The 16,190-nt window shown below is 37.8% G+C and overlaps 1 protein-coding gene across 7 annotated transcripts in view; it reads left to right on the top strand.

Moving 5' to 3' along the window:
* The window catches only part of LRBA (LPS responsive beige-like anchor protein), a 551,104-nt gene that overhangs the window by 469,967 nt on the left and 64,947 nt on the right, over positions 1-16,190 (top strand). For all 7 annotated transcript variants that reach the window (XM_065597797.1, XM_065597794.1, XM_065597798.1 and 4 more), the window contains exon 48: positions 10,141-10,308. In XM_065597797.1, the coding sequence (XP_065453869.1) occupies positions 10,141-10,308 (168 nt within the window). The remainder of the gene's footprint in view (positions 1-10,140; positions 10,309-16,190) is intronic.

Genomic DNA, 16,190 nt, shown 5'->3' with positions numbered 1-16,190 from the left:
AGCACCGCAGCACCAGTGGCCGGACTTTTAACAGCCTGTTCGGCGGTGCTGACCGGAGCCGGCAGGGTCACTTTCCAACTGGGTTGAAAACCAGACACCTGGTCACCATATTATGCTGTTCCAGTGAGGAATTCATTACTGTCAGAACTCTTCCAGATTCAGCTTCCACAGCTACATTCTCAGTTTCTAGGGGCAGTCAATTTCAGACTCTGTCTCTTGGATAACTTCTCAGATAATCCTTAAACCTGCAAAGCCATTTGCACTGAAAAAGTTGGATGACACACAGCACTGCACCTACATGAGTAGCAAGGTGTGTGACCCTCTGGAACACTTGCTATGTGTACTCTTACAACGGACATCGATGCATTAGGTTTATTTGCATGAATATTCACAGAAATAATTTTAAGGTCACACACTTTGAATATTTGCTGTAGCAAATTTTAAAATTGCTTTCTGGAAATATTTGCATCAGAATTCTGACTGAGTTTCAGTCATCCAATCAAGGAGCAAAAACAGTATCATGTGATGTGTCAAATACAGATAAATGCTGCTCAAATTCTGTATTTTAATTGGCTAACCATAAACAAAATCATGCAAAATTTTTAATAATTTTGAATAACTAACAAAAGAAAGAAAATTGATGTTCCACAAACTCAGCAGCTACATTCTTCACTCTGTTCTGATTTAATGTTTTATTGGCTATATAGAGTGAAAGGCTCTTCTCTCATATAGAAGAAAATTATCCAAATATTTGGATTTTAGAGTGGGGCCTTCGGTATTTTGTGTTTGTATGGGTATGTCTACACTGCAAAGAAAAATTCCTGGTACCAAGTTTCAGAGCCCTGGTCAACTGATTTGGGCTTGTGGGGCTAAAAATAGAAGTGTAGCTTTTTGGGCGTGGGCTGGAGCATAGGCTATGAAATTCTGCAAGGGTGGAGGTCTCAGAGCCCTAGCTCTAGCTGGAGTCCAAACATCTACACTGCTATTTTTAGCCCCTGCAAGTCTGAGTCAATTGATTTGGTGATGCAGGTCTTTTATGCAGTGTAGACATACCCTATGAGGCCAACTACCTGTCTCCCACTAAACCAAAAAGAAATCCAATATCCATGTGCTGTATGTATTCTTATAGCAGCTATCTTAAGTGTATGGCCTTGATCCTGGAAACATAACAGATGTTTTACTTCACTCGTGAGACTTCCCATTGAAGCCAATGAAACTGTCCACATGAGTAAAGTTAAATGTCTGTGTAAATGTTTGCAGGATCAGTGTGTAAGTTTGAACATTATAGACTTCTTGACTTTAGATGCTTAGGTGAAGTGGTGTTAGTTAATTGTTGAAATTTTCCATGTTAAAAAATGTAAAATTGTATCATATGGCTGCATATATGATTGTGTACAGTGCTCATGCTTAAAAAATGCTACTTGTGCCTTAGAAAATATACTTCAATATTTTCAGGATTACCTACTCCTCCCTGTGGTTACTTAGTGTGCTGCCTAAATAGAACCTAGTATACTAGGAAATAATTAAATAAGGCAATTGGCAAGTTTTTGAAGGTGACCACTGTACCTAGTAGTGCAGTCGCTATGAATACAGACTGAAGACAGTTTTGCAAGTTTGCCTAATTCTTTTGATCTTGGCATGTAACAATACAAGCTTCAGTTAATATTAAAACTATGAATTTCAAAGGAAATGCATCCTTAACTGTATAAAATATGTAACAGCTGGTTGACTAGTCCATTTAAAACTGTAAAATAACAATTGCAGAAAGAGTGTTTGCCTTGACAAAAAGTGCACAAGTCCTTGAGATTTTTATCAAAACTTGGTACTAATTAACATTTGGGTAATAGATTATATAAATTTAGAAAGGATCTTTGAGGTACTAAATTCTGAAGTGTCTTTTCAATGCAGTGCTGTTTGCACCAAAATCTCTTTGCCACGAAATCACTTTTCATTATGTTATGCTATTCCAAAGAACTCTGTGAACCTAGCTTAATGCTTTATAGGTGATTCCAAAAAAAATTCTGTTATAAAGATCTTTTAGTGTGATTATTTTCCACAGTCCACAGCATTATATTATTCTTTCTAGAAAAGCTACCATTCTATTTATCTTTTGAGTTAACTTGCATTTTTTTTAGAAAGCCATACATACCCCATGTATGTATTCCCTCAGCTGCCCATTTCTTATATCGTTCTTTGTCTTGTTTCCTTGTCTTTTGGTAATAACTACCTCTTTTACAGTGCTTTTCATCAATAGATTTCCAAGTGCTTTACAAAAGGGGTTAGTATCTGTATCTCTGTTTCACACGGGGAAACTGAGGCACAGAGAGGCAAAGTGGTAGTGTTTAGAGATGTGAAGTAAAATACAAACTTAGCTAAATAGAAATATGAATAAATTGTCAATGCATTTCTAAACACAATTGCAAAAAATGAGAATTAAAATAGAGTAATCTAATCTGTGTAGTCTGAAAAGTACAGTAGTCACTCAGAGTGCCTGCAATGTTTGATGTCTATAATAAATGACAAAGTACAATAAATTAATAAAAATCCAAGAATTTACTGGTATAGAAATTAAATTACTTAAGAACAAGTTAGAGACCACCAATTGTATGCAAAATTTTAATGATAGTTTCATATTTGTGAAATTTGTATCACTCCATACGGAATGTTGAGTTTTGTCAATAATAGCAGGTCTGCTGTCTTCTTCCTTCCTGCAATTCCTGCAGGGCAAGCTTTAGCTTGATACATGCCTAATAACAGATTAGATTTTTTTAGATTTCTATTTTCTCTTGTGCTCAGAAGAGTGTATATGGGAAAAGTTACATTTAAAATTGAAATACAGTTGGTTACTTATAGGTCAGCATTTAAAGAGTTAATATCTTATTAGAAGGACAGGAAATCTGGCAACTATTGCAAAAACTAGACCTAATGGTGCACACAAACAATTTGTCAGTCTTTGTAAATGTGAGTAGCTTTCCGCAAAGTGGCTGCTCTCGTTTTGTTTGACCAGGCTAAACTTTTCCTTTTTGGACTTTAAATCTTAGAAATGAAATGTGATCCACATATTCAATCAAAATCATTTAATTCAAAGCATATTTTGATTGGAACAAAGTTGACATGGAAAGAAACTCTAGAATAATAATAAAAAAAAAGTTGAAAGGATTTTCTGTCATATATTTAGCAGGAAAATTTGAAACAGTTCTAATTAGCCTGAAAAAACCAGCCTTCTTCTTTGTAAATTACAAAGGTCATATATCAATGTTAAGGAAACATTACCACTAGTGTTTGAAATCCGGCACATGCAAACATAACAGACCAGTTGGTTTTTGATTTTTATTTTGTGTGTGTGTGTGTAACCTAAAATATGCTTAACATATTTAAATTAGTTGTCTGGCACTTGAGTAGTGTGGCTGTTACCTTTGCAATACTCTGTATGGGTACATTTTTATAAATTATAAATCAGAATATCTTATTATTTGTGTTTCCAGTCTCTAGACCACCTAATTAGAGCTTTCCTATTCATATGTAGACTTTTTCTTTGATTGGGAGTTGGAGATTTATAATGAATTTCATAATGACTCAGTTTTATTTTGACTCATTGTAATGGCATCCCTTGTTTCAAAGTGGTAGCAAAATACGTTAACCCTTTGGAGACTATGGACATTTATTTGCATTTGTACATCTGGCAAACACCAATGTTCTAAGAGGTTTGAAATTATTTAATTTTTTTACGTGCCAAATTAATGTGTTCCTAGAAAAATGTACAGAAGTAAAACATATAGACCCAAGTTCAAGTGCATGTTCAAAAAATAGTTTTACTGTCCATCAGATGTCTTCTTTTATTTTGGTTATATTAAAAGCTACTTAATACTCATTGGGAGAGTAAGGCGAGCAGGAATGTGGCCTTATATTTCTGAATAGTTTCACTGTAAATAAGTTTGTCTAAATAGTGCATATACTGTTGAAATGATGTATACTTAATGTATTTGTCTAAATGAAAAATCAGAATAATCCTAATCGCTAATATTTGTTTTTAAAATATGTACTATTTCACATGCCGTGCACTGTTATCTAGACTAAAATAGAAAAAAAAATATTTTATAGGGGAAAAACCCTTGAGGTGGTTACTTTAAAAGTGTGTCAGAGTCTTAAAATATAATGGTATTTAGTAAATGTGGTATTGTTAGCAACTTAACTATAGAAAGAAAATTGTTTCTAGCCATGTTAATTTAGCATTTTTGTTGCATTTTGACCACATTTTGCCTAATGCTTTTTGTATTGCACCTTTAAGATATATAAAATACAGTCCTCAATACTTTTTTCTGTTCTTTTTATAAAATAGGCAATAAAAAGCCACATAGTAAATCACAAATTTCAGAATTATATTTGGAGAGTTTAAATTGCATTTTATTTAATAACATTGCATTTTGCATTTGAAATATATTTTTGAATAATTTGAAATTTCCCTTGTAATACCATAGCCTCACTTGGTTAATGTTTCTGACGCATTTCTGCCTTGGGAATGGACAAATGAAAGTTACTAATAGGTGTTTGTGTTTGACATCTGTATACTGTACTTTTTAGCATATCTCAAGTGTTTTAGTCTCTGCCTAATAGATCTCATTAAAAAAACAGCTATCAGCCCCAAGACAGTTTGTCAAAGCTAATATGAGTCCCACTGGACTGAACTGACAATTTGTGTGTAGCTTCACATGACAGTCTTTTCATGATCTTATTTGATCCTTAACAATTGGACATTAATCACTGATTTATTTTATAATAACTCAATAGAGTTGAACATTACTGTATTGTGTTGGACATTGTAGCGGTATTTCTTTTCTTTTTCTTCTTTTACAAATTTTACTCGGAGCACACATTGGATGTAAATGATGTACTGTATCCATACTGTTATGGGAGTACTAACAATTGATTGGCTAGTTTTAAGAGCAGCATGGGAAGAATGTTAGTATCCCATAGCGGCACACCGTATTTAACTCTGGCCTTAATGAGGACTGTCTGTCCTAGTGGTCTGAGTAATCCTCAATGTTTAGCATTCCATGGCCTCAGTTTTATTTTTTAAGTGGGTAAATATTGGGAGAATAATTTAAAAAACACACCAACACCCTTTTAAAAGAAGAGAATTTGTTATGAATATAGTAGATTTATTTTAGGATTATGAATGTTGTACTTTACATTTTTCAGGTTTTGAAAGGGGTTTTGATTTTAGTTATAGTCAAATTGGATTTTTAGTATTATACTCTGGTGTTTTCCTTGAAAATTTAGTTTGTTTTTAATCACTTTGAAGTTCAATCATATTCCACTCTTTTAAGTCTAATTCATAATCACCCAAATACCATAACTGTTAACCTAGAATGACAGAAAACCTTATTTATCTTTTTGAAATTGTATGTTATATTTGGCCTTTCCTGCAGTGTTGTGAATACTGATGTTCATCTTACTCATTTTTCTTTTATTCCTCATATTTGTGTCCTGAAAAGTGGACAAAGATGTTAAAAATGCCCTAATATAGTGTAAATGATACAACAAATAATCTCCATCGTCTTTCCCTTGTTAATTTCCTGTACTTATAATTCTAAATCTATGTAATTTAAAAGAACATTTTTATCTTAACATTGCAAAAGGGAAGCAAATTCAGGATGTCCACCAGCAGTTCCATGAATAAATGGTGAGACTGTAATTTTTAAGAGATTGTTAGATTTATATGTTTGGTAACCTGAAGAGATTGCAGAACAATATTACAGTAGTTATCCATGCCCATGTGTTTTATGGGTGTAATATGACCATTATAGTATGTTTCACTTTGCCATTCCCTTTAGGAATTTTTGCTCATGAAAAATAGTGAAATACAGTTTGCATAGTGAACATATAAAATCATATGCCCTTAAAACAAAAATTATCTAAGATGAAATAGATAAAAGAGAAACTAAATATGTTCTAATGTTAAAAGGTTTTGGCAGGATAGCAAGAAAATTAATTCACATCATTGTCATTTGCTGAGCCTTGTAGAATTTTATAGCCTCACATTGTAGCTCTATGGTCACTCATGAGACTCCTGACTATTTTTATCTTATTAAACAATTTTGAAGTCATTAATTTTTAATTTGCTTGGTTGCTGTTTTTTATAGTTTTAATTGGGGAGAGAGAGTGTGTGTGTGTGTTTGTGTGTGTGTGTGTGTGTGTGTGTGTGTGAATGAAAAGTACTTTTACATAAATAAGTCTTGTCAAAGCATATATATTGTAAGGTTTTTTCCATGTGGTCATTTTTTTTTTTTTTTGGTAGGACATGACATACTATCTGGTAATCCATTTTAGAGGATATTTTCAGCATGTCAATAGCTGAGAATTCAAATAAAAAAAAAAACCTGGAAAATATGTACAAGTCTTTTCTTGATTGAAAGTTCTAATTAAGTGAATCGAGGAAAATTAACTGAAATTAGCTGTCAGAAAGTCGCATTTAAATGAGTGATGAGCTGGTCTGGCAGTAAACATTTAAATGATATAAATTGCCATTTAAGTGTATGGTTTAATGTTTGTCATGCATTAATGTGACATGAGACTGCAGTGACAATCAAGCAGCTTGCTCTAATTTGAACATATTTAGGGCTTTTGTGTGGAGTACACCACACAAATTAAGACAATGGCTGTTTTTATGTGTCAATTTAAATGTTGTTTTCAGACATCGGTTAATGAAACAAACCCATCATTTTTTGTACAAATGCCAGAGCAGTTTCTTAGGTTTTCAGATTAATTTTAACTTCTGCTGTTCAAAATTAGGAATTTCCTTTAAAAGAAAAATGCTCTTAGTTTCTGTAGGTCCCATAGAATAATATTATACTTCTCTGTATTGTTTTATCTGTACTTATTAAAAATGGAACTGAATTGAATTCTACACAAGATTGATAAAGCAAATCCTGCCAGTAATTTAAAGTCGTTGTATAAAATATTTAGAAATATAGTAGATTCATTCTAGATAATACCTTTGAACATGTATTGAACCTGATTTACTTGGTCAAGGATTCATTTTTGTTAATTTAATTGTGTGCTTTCTGTGCATTGGATTGTGAATTAGCCAAGTATTTTCAGAACAGTGTTTTAATCTTCCAGCATGCTGCAGAAAATGGTTCTGTATGTGTATATACAAAGTGTATGTGTTCAGTGGGCAATGGTAAAATCTTTGTTTGCTGCACTGTAATGTTTTCCTGTATCATGATATTTCAGTATTCCCTAAATTTAGAATAGGGAATGTGATGTTAAACTTGACTACCATGAGCAGTAAATGTCCACATTTTAATGGCACGCTGTCTTTTTATAGAAACCAAAAAATGTCATTATTTTTAAGTATTGAACTATACTACTACTAAACTTAACTGAATTAGAAGCTGGAAGTCCTGTCAGCTGTGAAGAGGGGTGGAGGGTGGTTCATAGTTTTCTTATACCCAAATCAGGTACCCTTCCACCCACCCAGTTTATGGTCTTATATAGTCCTAGAGCAGAAACAGCAGCCATCTAGTTGGTACTTGCTATTGGTACCATATCTGATCTCCCTTAGAGAAATGCCTGCACCCAACCTTTATAGGCTAGCCTCCATCCCTCAAGCGAAAGTTTCTCTCTGCAGGAGACAGACCTATCTGCCTACATCCCACTTACTGCGAGTTGAGAGCTGCCCATATCCCTGAGTATCCACGTGATGCTACAGTGATAATTCAGCAGCTTGTTCTTTTGAACATATTTAGGGCCTTTGTGTGGTGTGCACCAGATAACCATCAGATGGTCTGGATGGTGGAGTTCTTTGGGTACAGAATTATGTGTCCACCAAGTGAAAGTCAGAGATGGAGTGAACAAATTTTGTCACCTACAGGCCAAAATGAACTGCTCAATGTATACCAGTGGTATAGGACAGGCAATGGAAAAATTCTCTCTGTCTAGGTGAAATGCCTATAACCCAGAAAACAGCTCTCCAAGTCTACCAACTTAGTCCTGTGTGAGGCAAAAATTTCTGGCCACTCTATCTAGATTATATCCCTTAGTAGGTTATCTAGGTAGGATTTTTTTTAAATTAGTGAGTGAAATTTGGAGGACCTACAGCCCTGAACAAAAACCTTTCAAGTTCTAAGCATTGTTTTGAACCCATTGCCCATTTAAGGAAAGAACTGAATGCTCCGAAGATTGCACATGAAAAAAAGTAGCTCATAGATATGGCCCACTTTGAGTAATATTGGCCTTTGAATGAGAAGCCAAATATCTTGCTGCCAGTGTACCCACATGACTTCAACTAGCAGTAGATTTTTCCGCTTTTGTACTGCCTCCATGTTAATGAGGTCTGGCTTGCCTGTGTGTCTGAAAGATGAGTAGTGCATGAAGAAATCTTACAAATTAATTGACTTCTAACTGAGAAATGCTAGTGGTGGGGTGAATAATTATATATTCACCAGGGACTTTATTGGGGTATGAGACTGAGGGAGACCAGATGGAGGTTACCCATAGGCAGAAATGTGAAGGAGATGCTAATATAACCAGTCTTGCACATCTGTTGGTGCTTTTTGTGATAAACTTGAGGCACGGAGACCATGGAGTACAAGTTCTCATCCGTAAATATGCAACAGACTGGTTAAGTCTGTTAAATGAATCTTCTGATCAGCATAAGAAATTGTGAAACAGTTCCAAAATCCTTTCAGTAAGCAAAGAAGTGTGATGATAATCTGCTAGTACCACTATGTGAATGGACCTTCCTTAGCTTCTTAGAAGTTGCTGCTTACCTACTCTCCGTGCACTCATGGGTAAATCTGTCCCGAGGTAAAATCACCAGCAGACTTACCTCCCCTTACTTCAAACCTGGGACCTACACGCCAATTACATGCAGTTACCTTGGTATCTGAACAATTCCAGGCAATCTAGTATCTAGATGCTGTCCCAATGGCAGGTTTCTTTAAGCTGTATTTTAATTATATAATATTTTTTTAATTTGTGTATGTAATACCTAATATGCATTTTTCTTAATCTTTTAACATTTTTTTTTACTATTTTGGCAAAGTATCTTCTGCATGCCACAACTTGAGAAGAGGAAATTCATTTGAACGTTTTCTTTAATTTCTACTTTTTAGAGTTATCTGAATTGCTTTCTCTGTCCTGGGTTTTCAAAATTAACTTGATAACTGATGCCTTAGGGAACATATGGTTCTAGAGTAGTGTGTTACATATTAACTGGGTTATATGGAAGAATATTTTGTTATTAATTTGTTTATTATTTGTCTTACTGTAGCTCCGGGAGGCCCCAGTCAAAATTGGGTACCTGTTGTGCCTGGTACCATACATACACATAGAAAAAGACAGTTCCTGGTTCAATAAGGGTATTTCTACACTGCAGTTAAACACCTGTGGCTGGCTTGTGTCAGCTGACTTGAGCTCACGGAGCTCTGGCTTCGGGGCTGTAAAACTGTGCTGTAGACATTTGGGCTTGGGCTGAAGCTCCAGGCTCTGCAACCCTGCAAAGTGTGATGGTCCCAGAGCTTAGGCTCCAACCCAAGCCCAAATGTCTACAGTGCAATTTTATACCCTGCAGCCTGAGCCAGCTGACACAAGCCAACCACGGGTTTAATTGCAGCATAAATATACCCTAAAATTACAATCTTGGACAAGCATAAATATACAGACAAAAGTAATAGCAAACTAACATATATGAAAACATGTGTGGTATACAGAACTACTTAGTTGCATTTCACCTGATCACCCCCAGTTACTTTAATATCCTCAAATCTCTCAGCCCTCTGTCCACATGTCACAACTGGTCTAAGATACCATGCATTCACCCTCCCCATCCCACAGAAAGCGGGGCAGGCTCATTTTGGTTGTTTGTCTTATCCCTGCCCTCTTCATTGATAGGATGAGGAGCAATTCTCCCATCTGGATTTTGAGGGGTGGGGCAGGTGGTCCACATGGCTGGTTCTTTCCACCCTAGTATGCTTTTGTACATGTTAGAAATTTTTGTACACTTCCTAAAATATTAGTAGCATTGGTGCAGGGGAACTACTAAAGATGATTTCATGTCCTATTTATGAATATTCAAGTTTCTTAAGAAAGAATAATAGCAGAAGTCAGGATAACATATTTTACATTTTGTTGCAGGCCTTGGAGAGTGAGTTTGTTTCGTGCCAGCTTCACCAATGGATTGATCTAATTTTTGGCTACAAACAGCAAGGGCCAGAGGCTGTCCGATCCCTGAATGTATTCTACTATTTAACCTATGAAGGAGCAGTCAATCTGAGTTCAATAACTGATCCTGTATTGAGAGAGGTAAGCTTGCTTTCAAATATGGAAAGAGAAAACATTTGTTAAACACTGTCATACTCAGAATGTAATGGATTCTGTTCTGCCTAAGTGCAGCAATAAATCTTCATCGCTCTTGCTTTGTGAGTTTGGTTGGCACAGGCCAGTTGGGAACACAGGGAGACTCAAGTCTGATGACTCTGTCACTGAGGCATACAAAATTAGTGGACATTTCTGCAAATGTTGGCCTTAATCTCTCTGTGTCTAAGTTTCACACACATTGAGCGATGAGGTAAAAGTAAATGTTGAACAACTGTTTAATTTGCTGAGTACTGTCCATCCCATTGTCCATTCATTCACTGGGTACTGAGTGAGGCAAGAGTCTTGTGAAAAAAGTAATATGAATAATCTTAATTCTGTCTGTTCCTAACTTTTTAGTGTTCAACTTTGCAACTTTAAAAACTTTCTTTTAGCATATTTTAATGTACTATTGCATATATACAGAATTCTGTACAGTTATAGTCACCATTATTTTTATTTGGCCTTGCCAGGATGTCAAATTAAAATGTAGTGCATTTGTTGATAGAAAAAGGCGAAATACTAAATCCTTAAAATCATTGGTAATACTACCATATATCAGTATAGTAGAAGTCTTGTATCCAGGTACAACAGCTCCATTAGGAAAAAGCTATTTTCTAAAATATTCCTTAGAACTCCTGCCAAATATTACTTTGTGGGCTCTCAGGAAACAAAGAGTATGGCTTTTGTTAAAAAGTATAAAGTGGATCATGATAGGTTTTGCTTCCTCTATTCAGAGCTGTAAACTAGAACCAAATTTAGTTATAATTATTTTAATTATAGAATAAATGTGACAGTTTATCATGTTTTAAAATAAAATATTTATCACTGAGAACAGATTATTATCAATATACAGTTAAAATAGTTTTATTTGAAATCGTGGCTTGATATATGCCAGAAAGAAGCAAATGAAGAAACATTTAAACAATGAAATTTTCACTTCACAAATGTGAGGTTTGATGTTCACTGTATAATTGTAGACTTACATAGGCTTCCAATTTTTGTCGCTTTCTATTTGTTGAAAAAGATACTAGGGTGAAGGCTGGTAGACATTTCAATCAGTAAATATTCTTCCACATAGCCCTGTTGCCCCCTCAAGCTGCACATACAGACAGTCTGAGCTCCAGCATGAATTTGTCTAAGAGGATCATGAAGCTGACTTATATGGGTGTGAAAGCTGATGCAAACATAAAAAGATTTTTCTGTGCTGTGTCTTTGAGCTAAAATCCAGACATCTTAGGGAAAGACATAATATAAAATTAGGGTCTAGTAAAGTAGGGACTGGAGCGTTTGGCCTGTAGAAAAAATTTATTAACACCTGCATTTGAAACAGTTATTCTTCAAGTAGATGCAGCCATTTATTTCATGTAGATGTGTGTGCATCCAGAGTACCAGAGCCAGGGAACTTTGTCTAGTATCTATAGAAGTGGCACTCATGCCTTGTGGCCCCAGTCCCCATCCCTGAGCCAGATAAGGGCATTGTCTCCCTGACCCCCTCAGTTCATTATCATTGCCAGTGGCTAGAGTCGGAGCTTTTTATGGTGCCTTCACCTCACACTTTCGGTCTCAGTTTTCTGAGAACTTATCCTGTATATGGTAGTAGTAGTAGTGCCTTAGGTTTAGTTTAGTGTTAGAGTAGCTGGCTGCCCTGTGTGGTGCCTTCACCTGGGTTCAAGTATCAGGGGGTAGCCGTTTTAGTCTGTATCTACAAAAACAACAAGGGGTCTGGTGGCACCTTAAAGACTAACAGATTTATTTGGGCATAAGCTTTCGTGGGTAAAAACCTCACTTCTTCAGATGCATAGAGTGAAAGTTACAGATGCAGGCATTATATACTGACACATGGAGAGCAGAGAGTTACTTTGCAAGTGGAGAACCAGTGTTGACAGGGCCAATTCAATCAGGGTGGATGTAGTCCACTCCCAATAATAGATGAGGAGGTGTCAATTCCAGGAGAGGAAAAGCTACTTCTGTAATGAGCCAGCCACTCCCAGTCCCTATTCAAGCCCAGATTAATGGTGTTAAATTTGCAAATGAATTTTAGTTCTGCTGTTTCTCTTTGAAATCTGTTTCTGAAGTTTTTTGTTCAATGATAGAGAGTTTTAAATTTGTAATAGAATGACCAGGGAGATTGAAGTGTTCACTTACTGGCTTATGTATGTTACCATTCCTGATGTCCGATTTGTGTCCATTTATTCTTTTGCGGAGGGACTGTCCGGATTGGCTAATGTACATGGCAGAGGGGCATTCCTGGCACATGATGGCATATATAACATTAGTGGATGTGCAGGTGAATGGGTTCAAGCACTGTATGTTGTGGAGGGGCAAAGGTTCTTGTTGTGCCTCAGCAAGGGACACCTGAGGCATATCAGGACCTTCTGAGGCATATGACTGCTTTCTTAGGTATGCAGGCATAACTCCTACAGGAAAATACACATAGCTGCTAGATATTCTCCAATCATCAATTCTAGGAAGAGTAGCCCTGCCGATAAATGAGGCTCCGTTGGAGCCTGCAAAGGCCGTCTGGAACACCTTAGCTTCATTGTACCCTATGGCGAAATGTTCAGAGAAATGGTACTTCATTCCCATGCAAGAGTATGAGGGTTTCAACTCCTACCTGGCTCCTAACTTGCTGGTGGTAACTGCAGCAAATGACAGGGCTGGGCAGGGCAGGTGTAAATTCACATCCCAGAACAGAGTCCAAGAGGATGGACTTGGTAGGGAAAAAGATTTATACCTCCTCTTCCCTGCAAATTTACATCAGGAACCAACAGGTGTTGCTCTGTAAATATGACTGTGTCAATTGGACAGTCTTGTCTAAGTTCACAGAGAAGTTGCCAAAACCCTTGAGTTAAGAGTTTATGGCATTCATTGCAGAAGTCTGTGTGATGGCCAAGACTTCCTTGCAGGCAGCTCTGGATGAGGTGGATGCCTCAGGCAGATTTATGGCATAGGCTGTGACCATGAGAAAGGCCTCGTGGCTGCAGGACTCAGGCATTGTGTCCAATGTGCAGCAGATCACTGAGGACTTACTGTTTGATGGTCAGGTTTTGCCATACAGTTCCTCTCCATTTCTCACCCCCATCCCCACCATGTTCCTTTCCAGGGACCTCTCTCACAAGATACTGCTCCTAGAGCAGTTTCAGTCTCTACTGGCATGGGGGCCATAGAGGAGGTTCCCCTGCAGCATCAGTATTTTCTGGTCCCCAAGCCCAAGGGAGTTATATGACCTGTCCTCCATTTCTGCAGTTTCAAAAAATACATCAGATATGTGAAATTCCATAAGGTTACCCTACCAACTCCCCGCCTTGAATCACAATGAATGGTTTGCTGTCCTGGACCTTCAGGATGCTTATTTCCATGTAGCAATCCTCCTGAGCCACAGGAGGTTCCTCACATTTGTCATAGCTGGCCAGCACTACCAGTATATTGTACTGCCTTTCAGCCTGTCTTCTCCTTCTCGGCTTCTGCTCTGCAGTAACAGTGCACCTCAGAAAGAAGGGAATTTATCTCTTTCCATATCTGGGCTCTGAGTTACTGAGGGTCAAGTCCAGAGACAAAGTCCTATCTCATGTTCACTTCACACTATGCCTACTTAATCATCTAGGTCTCATCATAAATAACACAAAATCAACATTGGTTCCAACTCAAAGAAGCAGTTAATTGGGGCCCAGATAGATTCTGTGAGTTTGAGTGTGTTTCTGTTGACCAAGCGATTCCAGGTGATTCATCACTTATGTCTGGAGCAACAGTCTGAATCCTCAGCCACAGTCCAAGTATGGTTGAGGTTGCTAGGCCATATGGTTGCATGGACACAGGTATTCCAAAATGCCAGGTTGTGCCTTTGAGTCTGGACTGAGACCCCACTGGGAGCAAAACAACCACCATTTCTTGTTGCCGCTCATGGAGAACAGGTTGATTGTTGGAATGGCCCAAACTCCAAAAATGGACCATAAGACTCTGCACTTCAGAGACTACTTGTGATTCACAGAGAAATTTCTGCTGAGGTGATCTGCCAGGTGATTCTGTATCCCAAGTAAGGGATCTGCCACAGGGGTAACGTTTTCCCTGATGCGAAACTGCCAGAGCCTGATCACATCTTGACTTTGGAGTGTACACACTCCTTGACTGATACTTTTCACCTGAGGTGGGAGTTGGCATTCCTGTATGCTTTTTCTCCAATTCCAATCATCCTGCAGATCATTCTCAAACTGAAATTGGACTATGCCAACCTCATTCTCATTGCTCCAGCGTGGTCAAGACAGAGTTGGTTTTCCAACCTTCTTGTGTTATCAGTTCAGTCTCTCTTATCCCTTCCTTCATCCCAAACTCCTGACTCAGCATCACAATCGGGTTTTTGCACTCAGCTACCTGCATCTCACAGCGTGGATGCTGCATGGATAGATGAGGAGGAATAATGTTTGGTGGAGGTCCAGCAGGTCTTGCTTAATAGTAGGAACCCCTCCTTACCATACCAAGAACCACCCAAATGAAAGTGGTTCTTGGTATGATAATTAGCATGAGGAGATCAACCAACTCTGGCTTGTATCCAGAACATCTTGGAGTACCTGTTACACCTTCAGTCTTCTGATCTTGTACTTAGTTCATTGAGCGTCCACCTGCTGATGATTTCAGCATTTCATCAACCCATGTAAAGGAAATCAGTGTTTTCAAACTCCATGACAGTGAGCTTCTTGAAAGGAGTCACTCATCTGCACCCACTGGTAAAAGAGCCACTTCCTTTAAGGGGTTTTAATAGTGTATTAGCCACTATTATGGGACTTCCATTCGAGCCTCTGGGAACTTCTTCTTTCTCCCTTCTGTGTTAGAAAACTGTCTTCGTTGTGGCGATCATGTCTGCATGGAGAATGTGCAAGTCACAGGCTTGGATGGTGGAGCCTCCTTACGCAGTTTTCCAAAGACAAAGTAACTCTGCAGCTGTACCCTAACTGCTTGTTTGAAGTGATTTCACAGTTATATGTCTACCAGTGTCCTTCCCTAAGCTGCATTCAATCCCAGAGAAGCAGCATCTTCACACATTTGATGTTAGGCAATGATTAGCTTTTTGTCTGGATAGAAGTAAACTTTTCCATTCTTCACCTCATCTGTTTGTTTCATATGCGAAACAAATGAAGGGTCAAGCAGTCTCTTCACAGACAGTCTCCAAGTGAGCAACTTCCTGACAGCATATAAAGTGGTCTGGGCTATGCCTCCACAATGGGTACGAGCTCATTCCACGACATCAACGGCATTTCTAAGTGACATGCCTATATTGGACATTTGCAGGGATGCCACTTGTTCTTCTCTGCATACTTTTGCAAACCACTATGCCATTACGGCTGTGTCCAGTTCAGATGCAAACTCTGGTAAAAAGAAGAACAGGAGTACTTGTGGCACCTTAGAGACTAACAAATTTATTAGAGCATAAGCTTCCGAAGAAGAAGTGGGCTGTAGTCCACGAAAGCTTATGCTCTAATAAATTTGTTAGTCTCTAAGGTGCCACAAGTACTCCTGTTCTTCTTTTTGCGGATACAGACTAACACGGCTGCTACTCTGAAACTCTGGTAAGGCATTTGTTCTTCCAGATGGCATGCAGACGTGTATTCCATGACCCTTCCTTCATATCATCTGCATTGGAGTCTGTACTTGTGATGTTCTGCTTGAAAGAACTGAGGTCAGGGCACTGCTGAATTTATATGGCTAGGGGAGGACCTGTAGCTCCAGGGCATGAGCGCCACCCCATGGGTATTGCTAAGGAAAGTTCTCTGTCTCCGGTGAGCTGAGCGTGCACGCACCTGTATGGAATATATGTCTGCATCACATCTCAAAGA

Source organism: Chrysemys picta, chromosome 5 (genome assembly GCF_011386835.1).
Source record: "Chrysemys picta bellii isolate R12L10 chromosome 5, ASM1138683v2, whole genome shotgun sequence".
Lineage (NCBI taxonomy): Eukaryota > Metazoa > Chordata > Testudines > Emydidae > Chrysemys > Chrysemys picta.
The sequence above is the reverse complement of the archived record's forward strand: the minus strand, read 5'-3'. Positions and strand labels throughout refer to the sequence as shown.